This window comes from Galeopterus variegatus, unplaced genomic scaffold, assembly GCF_000696425.1.
Source record: "Galeopterus variegatus unplaced genomic scaffold, G_variegatus-3.0.2 Scaffold3418, whole genome shotgun sequence".
In the NCBI taxonomy this organism is placed as follows: Eukaryota; Metazoa; Chordata; class Mammalia; order Dermoptera; family Cynocephalidae; genus Galeopterus; species Galeopterus variegatus.
The window spans coordinates 189939-204682 of NW_007729529.1; the positions used below are offsets into that span (position 1 = coordinate 189939).

Below are 14744 nucleotides of genomic sequence, written 5' to 3' on the forward strand. Positions count from 1 at the left end.
GTATGATTTAGGGTAACCCATGAACTTTTCAATATGGACAATGAGTAAATAAATCAAAAAATATTTGGCAAAAATGTAAGTAGGAGTTCTAGTATTTCTTGCAGAGATCTACTATCCGTTAGGGGAAAAGAATCCCAAAATTCACAGACAACTCTTTTTCTTCCCAGTAAGAAATCAGTCATGGAAAAACTCACACAAATGTCTAAAGCATACTCACACAGCTCTTGGTTCAGAAAAGACATCAGTATGAATGTGCATCATTAGGTCCCCACCGGCAGCATATTCCATTACAAAGCAAACATGCTCTTTGGTTTGGAAACATGCAAAAAGGTTCACCAAAAAGGGATGCCTTACACTATTCACAGTTTCAAAAATTCTTTTTTCACACATCAGGCTGTAAGAAAAAACATTTAAAAATGAACAAATTTTAAAAAATATTCTAGCCGGAAATAACATTCTTTACAAACAACTAAACCAAAAATAAGCAAAATTTTAAACGATTATAATTTTAAAATCATAAAATACATCATATTTTTACTATATATGCTATGAAAACTGGCGATATATATAACTTTAATTGAAATATATTAATGAAAACTAAAATACGATTAGCATGACACAAAGATTACAGAGTTCACATTGAAACTATCAGTGTAGCATACGTATGTCTAGTGGTTATAGTTAATTTTAAAAAAGGATTAGAGATGAATTATAAAAATTCATCAGGAACTGATTAGAGAATTTAACAACCTAAAGCATATTTTTAAAAATTTAAAGTTTCTGACCAAGTTAAGAGGTATAGATATGCTGCATAAAATTTTAATTTAGAAGACTGACTGGAAATTAAACAGGCTACATGAAGAATTCTACAACATGCTCCAAGGAAGTTCTTTGAGAATAATATAATTTTTCTATAATATTATAGAAAAATCTATAGTAATCACAAATTTTCCCTATAAAAACTATGACAAATTGATACAAAGAACAATGGTCAGACTTAATGACTCTGGAATATTATTTTTACTTAAATAGCAAAAATGAAACAAAACAAAAAACCACTCTTGCTTCCCCTGAAAATATTTAGTAATCAACTTAAAACTCAAAGTAGAAGAAAACTAGGTTACATATTATTCAAGGAAAACTTGACTTATTTATTTTTAGAACCCGACTAAAATAAAGATCAAGATATACATCATTAACAATTAGATTATATGTGCATATGTTTCTAATATAAAATAGGTATTTTTTCTATTTGTGAGACTGGAACCAAAAATGGGTATTAATGCTTGTTTAAACACATTTACAATGCTTTTGTTTTTAAATTAAAAAATGCTCGAGATTCTGTTTATTTGGGCTATTTTGTTGTTCCAAACAACAACTTTGTTTGTTTGTTTTTGTTTTAGAAGCTGGCTGGTATGGAGATCTAAACCCTTAACCTTGGTGTTACAACACCATGTTCTAACCAACTGAGCTAACTGGCCAGCCCACAAACAACATTTTGACATTCCAAATGCCAAACTAAAATCCTGAGGTTAGACAGAAGTAGTACCATTCTCCTTCCTTTTGGGTCTTTTAAAAAAGAGTTAAAGGGGCCGGCCTGGTGGCGCACTGGATAGTGCGCCGCTTGGGAAGCGCGGCGGTGCTCCCGCCCGAGGGTTCGGATCCCACATGCAGACCGGTTCCCGCTTACTGGCTGAGCGAGGCGCGGGAGCAACACCGAGGCTTGCGATCCCGTTGCCGGTCCCCGGTCCGGGTATGGGGGCAACACTGAGGGTTGCGATCCGTTGCCGGACACGGAAAAAGACAAAAGACAAAAAAAAAAAAAAAAAAAAAGAGTTAAAAAAAAATTAAAATTAAATATTTATTTGGGTATTCAGTTTGCACTGCTTATGACTTAGAAAAGTTAAACAGAATTTGGGAAACATTTAAGAGTTATACCTATTATATAGAAAAAGCATGGAATTTTTAATGCTATGTTAATACAGTTGTCTACTGAATTATGAACTAAAACACCTGTTCAGTTTTAAATACTGATAGTAAATGCAGCTACAATGATAAAGTGTTTAAACTCCGTTTAATAGTGTTACATTCTAGATAAATGCCTACCTCCTGACTTTACACAATGCTTTTAATTTTACACATACTCAGAATCAAAGCCACACTGTAACCGTTCTGTAAGCTTTAGGTTTATGTCTACACAATTTTTTAAAAAATTTGGCAAAGTTTCTAAATGTTACTACAAATTAAAGCATTATTACACTAAAACTTGTAGAAGATTAAAAAGAGAGTTAATAGCTTTCATTTTTGTCACCATGTAAATTTACTGGAGAATGTCCTAAAACTTGCTTTGGGCAAGATCTATATGATGAGTGAGTTCTAAAATGTCTGTTTATTTTTAAGTTTTTATTGTTATTTATTTATTTAATTTATTTATTTATTTTGGGGGGCAACTAGCCAGTATGGGGATCAGAACTCTTGACCCTGGTGTTGTAATGCTGTGCTCTATCTAACTAAGCTAACCAGTCAGCCCTAAAATGTTTGCTTTATTAAGTCAATCTAAATTTGGGGTAAATATAGATAAAATATTCAGATGAGTAAGACCAAACTGATAAGATGTTTTGGGATACAGTAGATGACAAACACAGTCTCTTTTTTGTGTATGAATTTATACATATGGGTGAAACCCTAATTCTCAGCTGGATGGATGTTGAACACATAAGTGGTATAAAAGATTGAGAACCACTGATCGGACTTCTCCTTAAAATGGTTGCAATGCCATTCATAGAAATTATTTGGCAATAACTGACAATAATCACAAGGACTAGATAGATGTCTTAGGACACTTAGATAAAGGAGGAAGGCTCTCTATAAACTCAAATTATCACAATAATTTTAATTTTAAGCATTTTATAGCACACAAAATAAGCTATTGCACAAGAATCTTTAACTTGTCTCAACATTATCTAAATAGTGTATTCTTCTTAAAAGTCTATTCAACAACCAACCTATTCCAAACTTGAACCCTTTTCATTCTGTCTAGAACATTTCCCTCTATATTGTCATTTCTCTTCTCTCCTTATTGACAAATATCTTATCTGCCAAAGAACACCATGAATCCAATATCTTTTAAAACTTAACCTAAATCCATCAGTACACCATAATTTTCTTCTTTCTGTGAACTATTGTCTATATCGCTTCTTTTTAAATCAAACATATCTAGCTTTTTATTTACATAATTAATGCATTTAAGTCTTGTTTCTCTAAGTGTCTAGGTTCCATCCTAACATTTTTGTGTACATTTTTGTTCCTTTAAAGTTTGGTACATTATCAGATGTGCTAGAAACTTAAAAACTTATATAAATATTTTAATCAGTGAAAACCACATCATTAATAAGGCTAAGATCTTAGGATTGAATCTTATATAAGCTGGTTAGCTGGGCTTTGCTCTATGAGTACAAAAATATACTTCCAATCATATTCTGTTGTGTTGAAATATGAGTTGGTAAGAAAAGAAAGCTGAGTGAAGAAGCTTTACAATAACATAAATTTAACATCTTTACTTGGGAGTAGGAGGCAGATGGGAGTCAGAGAGAGCATTCTATTAGTACATAGACTGAATGTGATACTTATACATGAATTACTCCACTTTGGAGTTAATCCACAATTTGTGTGTGTCTATTTATTTATTTATTTATTCATTATGGTATGGGGATTCTTTGGGGTTAATCCACAATATGTACGTAGTACGTATTCATTCACTCATTCATTTATTTATTGTGGTATGGGAATCTGAACCCGTGGCCTTGGTGTTATAAGGCTGTGTTCTAATCAACCGAGCTAACCGGCCAGTCCTGTTATTCATTTAAAAACAGGCTGATTTGAAATTTCCTATATCCTATAAAAAGGGGCAATTTTCTAAGTAAAATAATATAATCCACACTATAGAAAAAAAATTTATCCTATAAAAAGGGGCAATTTTCTAAGTAAAATAATATAATCCACACTATAGAAAAAAAATTTAGACTATACAAGAGAACTATGTAAGAGAGCAGCAAGTATTTTAGAAATATCTGTTAAAAAAAATAAACTACTAATATGCAAAAACACCAAATTCTATGAATCTATCATAAGATGTACTAGGAAGTGAATATAAAAGATTCTGTTTATTTATAATTAGTTTAATTTGAGTTATTTACTATTCATACTTGCAAGCAATAAATATATATTATCTTTAAAAATATGCTGGTTTAATTTTTTAATATTTTAAATTCATTTGCTTCTTACCTTCCCTTGGATATGCTAGAAACTTAAAATTATTCCTTTCTCCTACCTTCCTCAATCTCTCCAAGAGTGAGTTTTATTTCTCACTCTTGAATTTTCCATTTCTCTGTTTTTGTACCAGTTCTACTTGAGATTATGTTATTTCTATGTTACTGAAAATGAATCTAGCCTTGGAGAAAAGTTTTCAGTAGGGGTAATGAATGGCCTGGGTTCTGGTGAATGCTCTATCCTCTGGTCTGGACTTTCTTATTTAACAGTAATATTAGTATTACTCTGTTTAGATTTAATTAGAAAGTGCTTTCCTACAAAAGACTTGGCTCTGTAGAAAGAACATAGCAGAGAACTATACAAACCACCAAGAATAATGGGAAGTAGTGATCAGTTTCCTATTATTTTAGGAAACAAATGAATTTACCAATTATGAATCTGGAATAAAGCAAATATTCTTCTAGGAAAGAAAAACATTTGGCCCTTCTATTATTCCAAGTATAAACAGACTGAAGGTAGGATCAAGGATGTGCTTTAATCATGCTTACATAGCATAAAAACATAGTTCTCAACATGTAATGTGGTGCTCAAACTATTTTATAAATATCCAGCAAAATCCTCTCTGAGTAGTTTCAGATATCAAGAAAGTATTTATTTTGATGTGACTGAGGAGTATGAGAAAAAGTAAAAAAGAAACAGAGGTAAAAAATAAATAGGCAAATCCAAAAGGAAAAGATTTTTTTACATAAAGAAAAAACTCAATCTTTTAAGAACTATCCTAATTCTAAGAACTACCCATGTGGTAGAAAAACATTAAAAGTAGCAATTTGGTATATCTATCTAGCACTTAATACAACTTAGTAAGGCAAGTATTACCAAAAAATGTAAGTTTTTATACATATGGGTTAACTGAGGCTCAAAGATATTCAGCTTTGGGGTCAAATCATTACTAAGAAAGAACAACCAGGACCGGAAACGTCTGTCCTCTCACACATAGTCCAGGGCACTTTTTATTATACAGGGCTGTCTCCCATTAATATCAAGATTCTTCCTAGCGGTATAAGAAAAATACTACTAAATATTAAGTGGAAGCCTTTGTGAGAAATATGCCACTTTTAAACAACAGTTTTCATATTTAATCATTCAGTATTAAGATAGTCATTTTAAAATATATTCTCCAACCTAATTACAATCTTTATTCCTAGTCTTTGCATTTTAATGATTTTATAAAAAGATGTATCCCCAGCAGTTTATATTTACTAAACTCAGAAAAGTGAGATGGTATGGTTAAAAATATGGTTTTAAGAAAAACAGATAAAAAATACAGAAAGGTATATTTTCAAAAGCAGAATATATTAACCATTCAGTTAATTGCAGATTATCTGTAAATGACATTACCATTTCCATAAAATGAAATGGGATAGTCCCACTCAACCATGGATAAATAACGGTTCCCATCCCACATAAACACTTTAAAATCTCCATGTATAAAAAACTTAACAGAATTATTTTAAGCATTTCACCACCTTTCCTTGATATCCACTAACCAGTTAATGTCATAAGAAGGGGAAAAAGAAGTGATTAGAAATAAAACATAATTATACTTATGTCAAGTACAGATACATTAATTTACTTTTTTTTCACATATTACTATGAAATTAGAAAGTTTTGCTATTGCAATTTATACATCTATTCTCTCAACTTACAACTTCAGAAAAACAGTTTCATTTTTAAAAAACTAACCTGTCTACTTCATCTCGAGCCACAATGTCTCCTTTCTTTAAGGCTTTTATAGCAAACATCTCATTTGTGTGTTTATATTCAGCCAAAAGCACCTGAAATGAGATTAAAATACTTATTTCCCATGTGAGTTATTAGTTCTGTAGATATTCCAAAAATTTCAAGATTACCTTTCCAAAATGTCCTCTTCCCAAGACAGCACAACATCTGAAGTCTTGTAGATTAAACTGAAACCTTTGCTGAGATCTGCAAACAGTAATTTTAATTAAAAATAAGGCAATAAAGTATGGTACTAAACATGCAGTAGCAAAATTCATATATATTCTTTACCTTCTATCCTCAAGTTCTCCAATACCACTATATTCTATGCCTGACTGAGGAGTATCAGGCTCATATTCAGACTGGGATTTTGGAAGTATACTATTTCTATCATGGTCAATATCAAAAACAGCTTCTGAATCCTGTAAAATATTACTCATTAAACCATAGAAATATTCAGAAAACAATTCATTTGGCAATAACACATTTGAAGAAAAAATTTCAAAAGTCAACGTAAGTATTAATAGAGAAAAGTCAAAATCAGATATTGGTTATTCACTCTATGGCCATTAATTTTACATTACAATTACTAAAAAATGTGAAAAACTAACACATTATTATCATCTTCGGTGCATACTGTTAACCAAGTTAGAAGATGAAGAGTGTTTCAGGCAACGTGACATCTAACATCTACCATGGTCCTACCATAAGCAGCCTATTCCATCTGTGCCCATGAACATCCAGAGGCTAATGACAATGGCATGCCAACATTAAGAACTTGGTTATCTCCTGTCAACTCGATTTAATTTAATTGTGAATCTTCCATTCACAAGAAGAATAAACACAGTTCATTGAGAAAATTTTTAATTGAAATGTACACTTTTTTTACTATGATGCTTTTACTGCTAATTCATCTGGTGAAAAGGAATTATACAAGATTTAAAATGCGTTACCTGTCCTGGTGTATCCAAAACTCTTAACTCAGAAGATTCATCTATTTCTCCAAGGGAAGAAGCACGTGGTGGGGCTGGAGGAGGTTCAGGCTCGAGATCAAAGTCCAATTTGGTTACTGTAGAATCACTTATAGAAGATAAAGTAATTTACCAAAACAGTAATTAAAAGTATGTATTTTAAATAGCCTTAAAATTAAAGCAAACAATTTAATATTTTTTAAGTAAACAGAGCACTTATTTCAAAATACCACTTAGAAAAAATTGAGACTGTCAGTCAACATGTAAGAATGTCACAATAACTATTTTGCATAAGAGATGCTTAAAAATCTAGACACATACCTAGCTGGAGGTGCTAGTTCAGGGATGCGTACATCAACCACTGGCACTGTAGCAGGCACAGTAGTTTGCGGGCTGAAGGTGCCAGAATGATTTACTGTAGGGATAGCTCTTCTCACTAGCCTTCCCCAAGTGGCAATATTAATATTCATTTGAGGAGCTCTGAGAAATGTTTTGCCTATGGATAATGTGAATTAAAAAAAAAAAAAGAAAAAGAAAAAGTTATTTCTTCCTATATTACCAAAAACCATAATTTAAAAATCCATATTCATTAGCTTATAATTTATGAAGAACAAACAAAATATGTCACTTAAAATAACTAATTCTTAACTATATGCTATTAAAGGCTAGTGCAAAATAGTATAAATATTTAAAAAAATAAATACATAAGGAATTGTTAGGTTTTTTTTCCTTAAGTCTAATAATGACACATGATTATGGTTTTACAAAGAATCCTTATCTTTTAGAGATACAATCTATAATATTTATGGATGAACCAATATGATATCTAGATGTGCTTCAAATAATGAGAAAGTAGTGAGTGGATGAAAAAAACAAAATTGGCCATGAGTTGATTGTTATTGAAGCTGGGTGACAGTACACTGCACTAGTCTCTCCACTTATGGATATGTCTAAGATGTTCCTTAATAAAAAAAATTAGAAATAAGTGAAGAACTAAAACGAAAAACAGAGATGGATATTACTATTTAAAAATTAGATTTTCTATATTTAAGAAAACACAGAAATACTCTGTATTTGATTCTTTGTAATTACCTTGTTGTTTGGAAAAAATTTTCTTTTGTCTTTGGAGTTTTGGTCTTCTTTCAATAACTGGATTAAAAAAGGTAACCTGCAGTGAAGAAAATTCAAGTTGACATAAAAATAGCATTGGATTTATGGTTCATGAAATTCACTAAACTCATAAGATTTGAAAGCTTAAGGGAATCTTAGATATAATTTAGTCCAACCCCCTCATCTTCTAGATGAGAAAATAGACCTCGAGAGGATAAATGATTTGTCTCAAGGTCAGATACTTATTCAGTGGGAGAGTTAAGCCAAGAATTCAAGTACTCTATCTTTCAGCAGAACACTCTATCCATTTCTACATCATGCTGCCTCCATACATAATTTAAACTGTAGTTATGCACATTTAATAAAACACATTTATTACCTCTGCAAATAAAGTACCCTGTGGTTCCAAATAGAGACACATGCCATGCCGCTGGTTGTCTAAAAAATCTTCTAACCTCAGAAATTTTACAGCACACAGAGATCGCCAATCACGCCAAAAAACTGAAATTTCCAGTTCACGAGACTAGGATAATTAAAAAAATAAAAATAAAAAAATAGAGAAAACAGAAAAGACATCATTGGACACACACAGTTGAATAAAATATCACAAACAATGTTAAATACAAATACAATAAACAAATACAACACATGAAAGGCCACACTATTTTAAAGAGTGTTTCTCAATTATACATTACTTAAACTTATACATTTTCACTCAGAGGAATAAAACTTATATTCAGACATTCTCCAGCTAAGGTATTCCTAAAGTATACTTAAAGAATACATAACTGGGAGGCTGGCCAGTTAGGTTGGTTAGAGTGCAACCTTGCAATGCCAAGGTCACAGGTTTGGATACCCAAACCAGGAAGCACTGCCAAAAAAAAAAAAAAAAAAAAAAAAAAAAAAAATACATAACTGGGAACAACCAACAATACAGATGAATGACCACAGAAGCTCCTTTCCCTCTCACAGCTTCAATCTTTTGGATTTTCCTCCACCACTTACCATCACTTGCTGTCCTATTGCTAAAAGACCTCAGTGCTTGCCTCAAAGAACCCACTTCAAACCTTCTTATTTCCTTATCTCACTGTCAAGCCAGAAAAAGGTCTGAAAGTAGCATTTATTCTGCAAATACAATGTGCCATGTATTGTGCTAAGCACTTGAGAATATTAGGTCATTTGGGCAGGGATCCCTGTATCAGCCATCCATCCAAAAAAAAAAAAAAAAAAAAAAAGACAGAAAAAAGGAATGAAGAAAGACAGAAAAAAGGAATGAAAGAGTATTTGGTCATTTAATCATCAAAGGAATACCACCAGATAGCAAGACTGGTAAGTGCAGTGGTGTGCATAGGTAGGGAGGAAAAGGGAAATTCGGACTAAGCTTTGTAAAAAGATATGTCCATTTTATTATAACACCAAAAATAGTTTTTTTTTTTTTTTTTTTCCAGAAGTAGCAAATTAGCAAGAACTTGAACGTTTTGAAAGGCCAGGGACAAATTAAGTAGGTTATACCATATCCATATGAGAGAATACACTGTACTCATTAAAAATAACATTTACGTGGAGAAACATATCTAAGGGTTTAACAACCAATTACTAAATGCACCTGTAGAAAGTTTATAAGTTAGGGTCAAGCCATAAACTGAACTCTACATATATATTATAATCTATACACATTTTTTCATAAAGCACCAGATTTTCCCATTATTTTGTTTTTCAGGATTATGCAGATGATCCACAAAAAAAGATAGATGGTTTTTCTCTTTAGGCTCTCCAAAGTAATAAATAACTTCTTTCATATAATAACTCCCAATTTATGAACTTAGGCATCTTATTATGTAAGCCCCTAGCATACATAAAATCTTTTGACTTTAAATTGTAAAATTAGTTGATGCAAATGAACAGAGAAAATGCTTACAAAATGCAACATATAAAAAATAAGTCAAAACAAAATGTCCCAGGTCTCATAGTAAATCAAGAAAAGAATCAGTGAGTATGTGATCCAGGGTGTCCTAACTCATTTCTTTTCTCTGACTCATAATTAAAATGGGAAAGAATACTTGTCATGAGAGGGGAAGAGTGAGGAGAATATGATTATTCTAAAATCAGCAAATGGCATACAGAAGGAATGAGGTACTAATACTATTATATTCTATTCAAGTTAAAAGTATATTTCCCATCTATTTAGGGAGATAAATTTGAATAATAATTGTACTGAGGACTGGTAATTTAGACTACATTTTTTTTTGACTAGAGGATGAGAGGTCTACTTTCTCCTATCTTCCTCCACTGTCTCAGGGAAGAACATGTATTATGGACCTCGCAGATGCAAGGGGCACAGATGAGGGGAATCGAATTAGTACTTGTTAAAATTTCTCACACCTTCACTGTTAAAATTAACCTACTGACTAATTAATCTTTCCTCTGTGTCTTTATTCCATGCTTCAAACTGAAGTATGTTAAAGACCTGAGATTTGAAACGGAAGGTCACATCACAGATCTTAAACTAGCTTTCCTGGAGTTCTACAATGAGGTTTTAGATAGAAAGCTTTTCACTTTTTGTTATTATTTTGCATTACTCCCTGTGAGCATCACTCTTTTTACAACATATGGGAAAGGGTGGCTATGATATATAAATATCTTATGTCAGTACTCCATAACTTACGTAATGAAACCTCAATCCCACTTTAACCCTTAATATCCAGTGTAGTTTGGGTAAGTAAACCAGGAGTATAGTATCTGAAAAGCAAAGTACCATATAGATAGAGGCTTCTATATAAGGAGATGCCACTAATGTTTAGAATTTAAACTGAAAATGTGACTGCTGATTTGCTGGCAATTTTCCAGAGGAGACAGATTGGTCCTATAAGGTAAGGTATACTTGTAGGTAATTTTGAACTTTAGGAGCAACAAAATCCTAGATGGAATAAAACTACTACCAGAAAATGCTCAGCAGTACTTTTGAGCTAGGTACTGATTAGCAGTAACGGCTGACTGTCCCAACTTGTGCTTCATTTTGTCTATTATAAATTTAAATCTAGAATCAAAAAGGAAACCGTGTTAATGAATCTGTGTGGCTTGTCTTAAGTCGAAGACCTAAAAAAGTAAGGAGAAAAAGGTAAGAAACATTGAATCATTCTTACACTTAAGTGAAGGAAGAAGAGCAACAAATTTAAAAATGTGCTGCCATTTAAAAAGAACAGAATATGTTTACCATAAAAGGAATTAGCATAAAGAAGGCTGAGATTCCTGCTCACTGAGAACCCTGGGACATCAGAATATACACCAGAATATACACATACTTTAACTTTTCAAAGGAAACACAGCGACATCTATTGGACACCATGAGAACTACTAACTCAAGGTAGTTCAGTTTTATTTATTTTTTATTATATTTTATTTTTTTAAAAGATGACCAGTAACGGGATCTTAACTGTTGACTTGGTGTTGTCAGCACCACGCTCTCCCAATGAGCGAACCGGCCATCCCTATATAGGCCATTCCATTTTACTTGGCTCTATTTAAACTCTGCCTAGTCTTTTTGGCTCATCATTCATTCTTTGTTCATGTTTTCAAATTCTTTTAATATTTCTTTTTTTTTTTTTTGTTAAATTTTTATTTTGTCAATATACACTGTATATGATTATTATGGCCCATCACTGACACCTCCCTCCCTCCTCCCTCTCTCCCCTCCCCCCCAAGAATGTCCTTTCCGTTTGCTTGTTGTAACAACTTCATGAAAGTATAGTTGTTATATCTTCTTCCCCCCCCACCCCCCGGTTTTTTTTTTGTGTGTGTATGTGGGTGAATTAATTTGTTTGTTTTTTTTTAATATTTCTTTAAATATTTTAAACATTTATTTTATGTTCTCTATATAATAATCCCATTATCTGTTTATGCTTGCTAATGGTAGTTGTATCCTCATGTATTTTTAAATTTTGGATGCAAGCTCATGTTGGGTTGAATTCTTCCCTAGGCTTCTCAAATACAATTTAGTAGTTTTGGTGCGTTTTTTTTTTTTTTTTTGCCTCAATTAAGTTTTTTAACCTATCATACCTTAGGGTCCTTTATGTATGGGACACTATTAGCTCTTTTGTATTTCTCACAGTGCCAAATACAGGCCTTGAGTATTAATTTAAACACCAGAGAGGAAAAAGCTAAAATTCTTGGACTGTGCCTTAGAGCAGTGCTTTGTAATAATGGGCAGGGAGAATTATTTCAGATTCAGTTCTGCCCCGAAGGTGGGACTGTGTAAGGAAGAAGACATTTTCAAATTACACATGCTCTCTCTTCTCAAATTCTAATGTGTGTCTATTTGCGAATCTATTCCAGTCACTATATCAATCTTAGTGTATCATGTCCCTTGGGTATGCTGAAGTAGAAAAAAAAAAAGGTTTAGGAAAACTGCTTTTTACTTTTAAAATCGTTTTTGCAGAAATTACTCTCATTCATTTAATTAATACTTAGTGAATATACTAAGTATCTTCTGTGATGGAGATACAAAGATAAGCAACATACGGTCCTGTTCTCAAATAATTAATAGTCTTGTTGGGGAAACAGGAATGTAAATAAATGTTGTCAATAAAGTGGCAAATACAATATGCACAATGACATGAAAGGGGGAGTTGACCAATTTTTTTGTAAGGGAAAGGTAGTAGGAAGAACAGAATTGTTCAAATTGGAATTTGAGAGATGACTCACAAGATTAAAGAAGGAGAGGACAAATTAATTAGAAGGAAAAGAATGTACAAAGGTAAGGAAGTATATATACTGTACAAAAATAAGAAAGTATATTCTAGGGATAAAAATGCTTTGGGAAATAAGAGTGAAAAGATGGGCAGTGATAGGTTATGAAGGGCTTTGTATGACTTGCAAAGGAATTTGGTCTTTAACTTGTAAGTTATAGGCTTGCACTAAAGGGTTTAATATAAGGAGGGGCAGAGGTCTGATCACATTAAGCAGTATCATATCAGATCATATCTTGCCCAGCAGTTAAAAACAAGGGTAGTGGGATCAGATTGCCTTGTGCCTGTACACTAAATAATTTTTTGTAGAACAAACAGTTTTAAATCTTAGCTCCACACCACTTAACCGTTTTGTGACCTTGGCCAAGTTACTTAACCTTTCTGGGCCTCAGTTTGCTCACCTGTAAAATATATATAATAATGGTATCAACCTTCCAAGGTTGTGTGAGAATTAAAGGAATTAATACAAGCCCAGCACAAAAATCTCAATACATGTTAAGCCTTTGTTACTATTATGACTGGTTACTATTAAGAAAACACTGTGATAAGATTAAGAAAATCTACACTAGCAGAAGGATGAGCTAGAAACAGGGTTGAGTTAGTCAAACAACTGTGATGAAGAACACAGGCTTTGGCTTCAGACAGACTTGGCTCTGGTGTCAGATGCTTATGTTCATTCCCAGCTCTACAACCTTTTAGCTATGTGGCCTGAGAAAAGTTACTTAAACTCATGGAACCTCAGTAATCTCTAAAAAAGTGATAATTATTGTACATTTTTCATAAAATTTTTGTGGGGATTGAAAGAAACACTGCATAAAATTTGTCTTGTTCAAAACCTATTACAGCAGTAGAAACTTTGGTGTAATATACAGTAGAGTGAGGAAGAATAAATTGTGAGCACAGATTACTTTTTCAAGAATCTTATCGTGAAAAAGAGGCCTGGCAGTAGAGCTGGTAGAAAGCAAAAAAAGAAAAAGGAAAAACTTTTTTAAATAGGAGAGATATGAACATATCAATAAGAATCAGAGGTGAGAGGAGAGAAGAGGTTTAAAGATACAGGTGAAAAAGTCAGCAGGGATAATTGATGGAACAAGGTTTTAGGAGACTAGAAAGAATGTAAACTAGACAGTAACTTAGATAATCATAGACTCTAACAGGAAAAAGACAGACTTCTTTCTCTGAAATCAAGGAGGAAGACATAGAAAAATTAGCAGGTGGTAGGAAGAATTTGAGGTCTAATAGTCTTAATCTAATCCATAAAACAGAAGCAAAGGAGTCTGAGATGGGGGAGGAGACTTGAAGAGACAGGTCAAAGAAAACTTGCTAGTAATGGGATAAAGATCTGAAATGTAGGATCACGTTAGCAAGCCCAGCTGAGGTTGGAAACTAAAATTCATAGTAATGGGTATGATTACTTTCAGTAGCATTCAGCATATCAGAACAGAGCAAACAGATGGTAGGATTGATTTGCTGTTGGAGGTTTCCACAGCAGGTGTGGTATAAAGACAAGGTTGAAGGATACTGTAAGGGCATCAATAAGGAAATGGTTGAAGGTACCGCTGGTGTTTTAGTCCGTTTTGTGTTGCTATAACAGAATTATCTGAGACCGGGTAATTTATAAAGAAGAGAGGTTTATTTGGCTTACGATTCTGGAACAGCTGCATCTGGCGTGGGCCTCAGATGACTACTACTCATGGTGGAAAGTGGCAGGGAGCCGGCAGGTACAAGCAGATCACATGGCGAGAGGAAGCAAGAGAGAGAAAGAAGGTGCCAGGGTCTTTTTAAGCAATGAGCTCTCTCGGGAACTAACAGAGCAAGAACTCACTCATTAATCCCCCCCCCCCCAGGGAAAGCATTAATCCATTCATGA

The 14744-nt window shown here is 33.0% G+C and overlaps 1 protein-coding gene across 1 annotated transcript in view; it reads right to left on the reverse strand.

Annotated features, from left to right (window-relative positions):
- PKN2 (protein kinase N2) overlaps positions 1–14744 on the reverse strand; it is a gene marked incomplete at its 5' end in the record, with an annotated part of 54033 nt that overhangs the window by 14394 nt on the left and 24895 nt on the right. Inside the window, 8 exons of the mRNA XM_008584999.1 lie at positions 218–394; positions 6013–6104; positions 6180–6255; positions 6340–6470; positions 7002–7128; positions 7341–7515; positions 8112–8187; positions 8509–8652. Of these exons, the coding sequence (XP_008583221.1) occupies positions 218–394; positions 6013–6104; positions 6180–6255; positions 6340–6470; positions 7002–7128; positions 7341–7515; positions 8112–8187; positions 8509–8652 (998 nt within the window). The remainder of the gene's footprint in view (positions 1–217; positions 395–6012; positions 6105–6179; positions 6256–6339; positions 6471–7001; positions 7129–7340; positions 7516–8111; positions 8188–8508; positions 8653–14744) is intronic.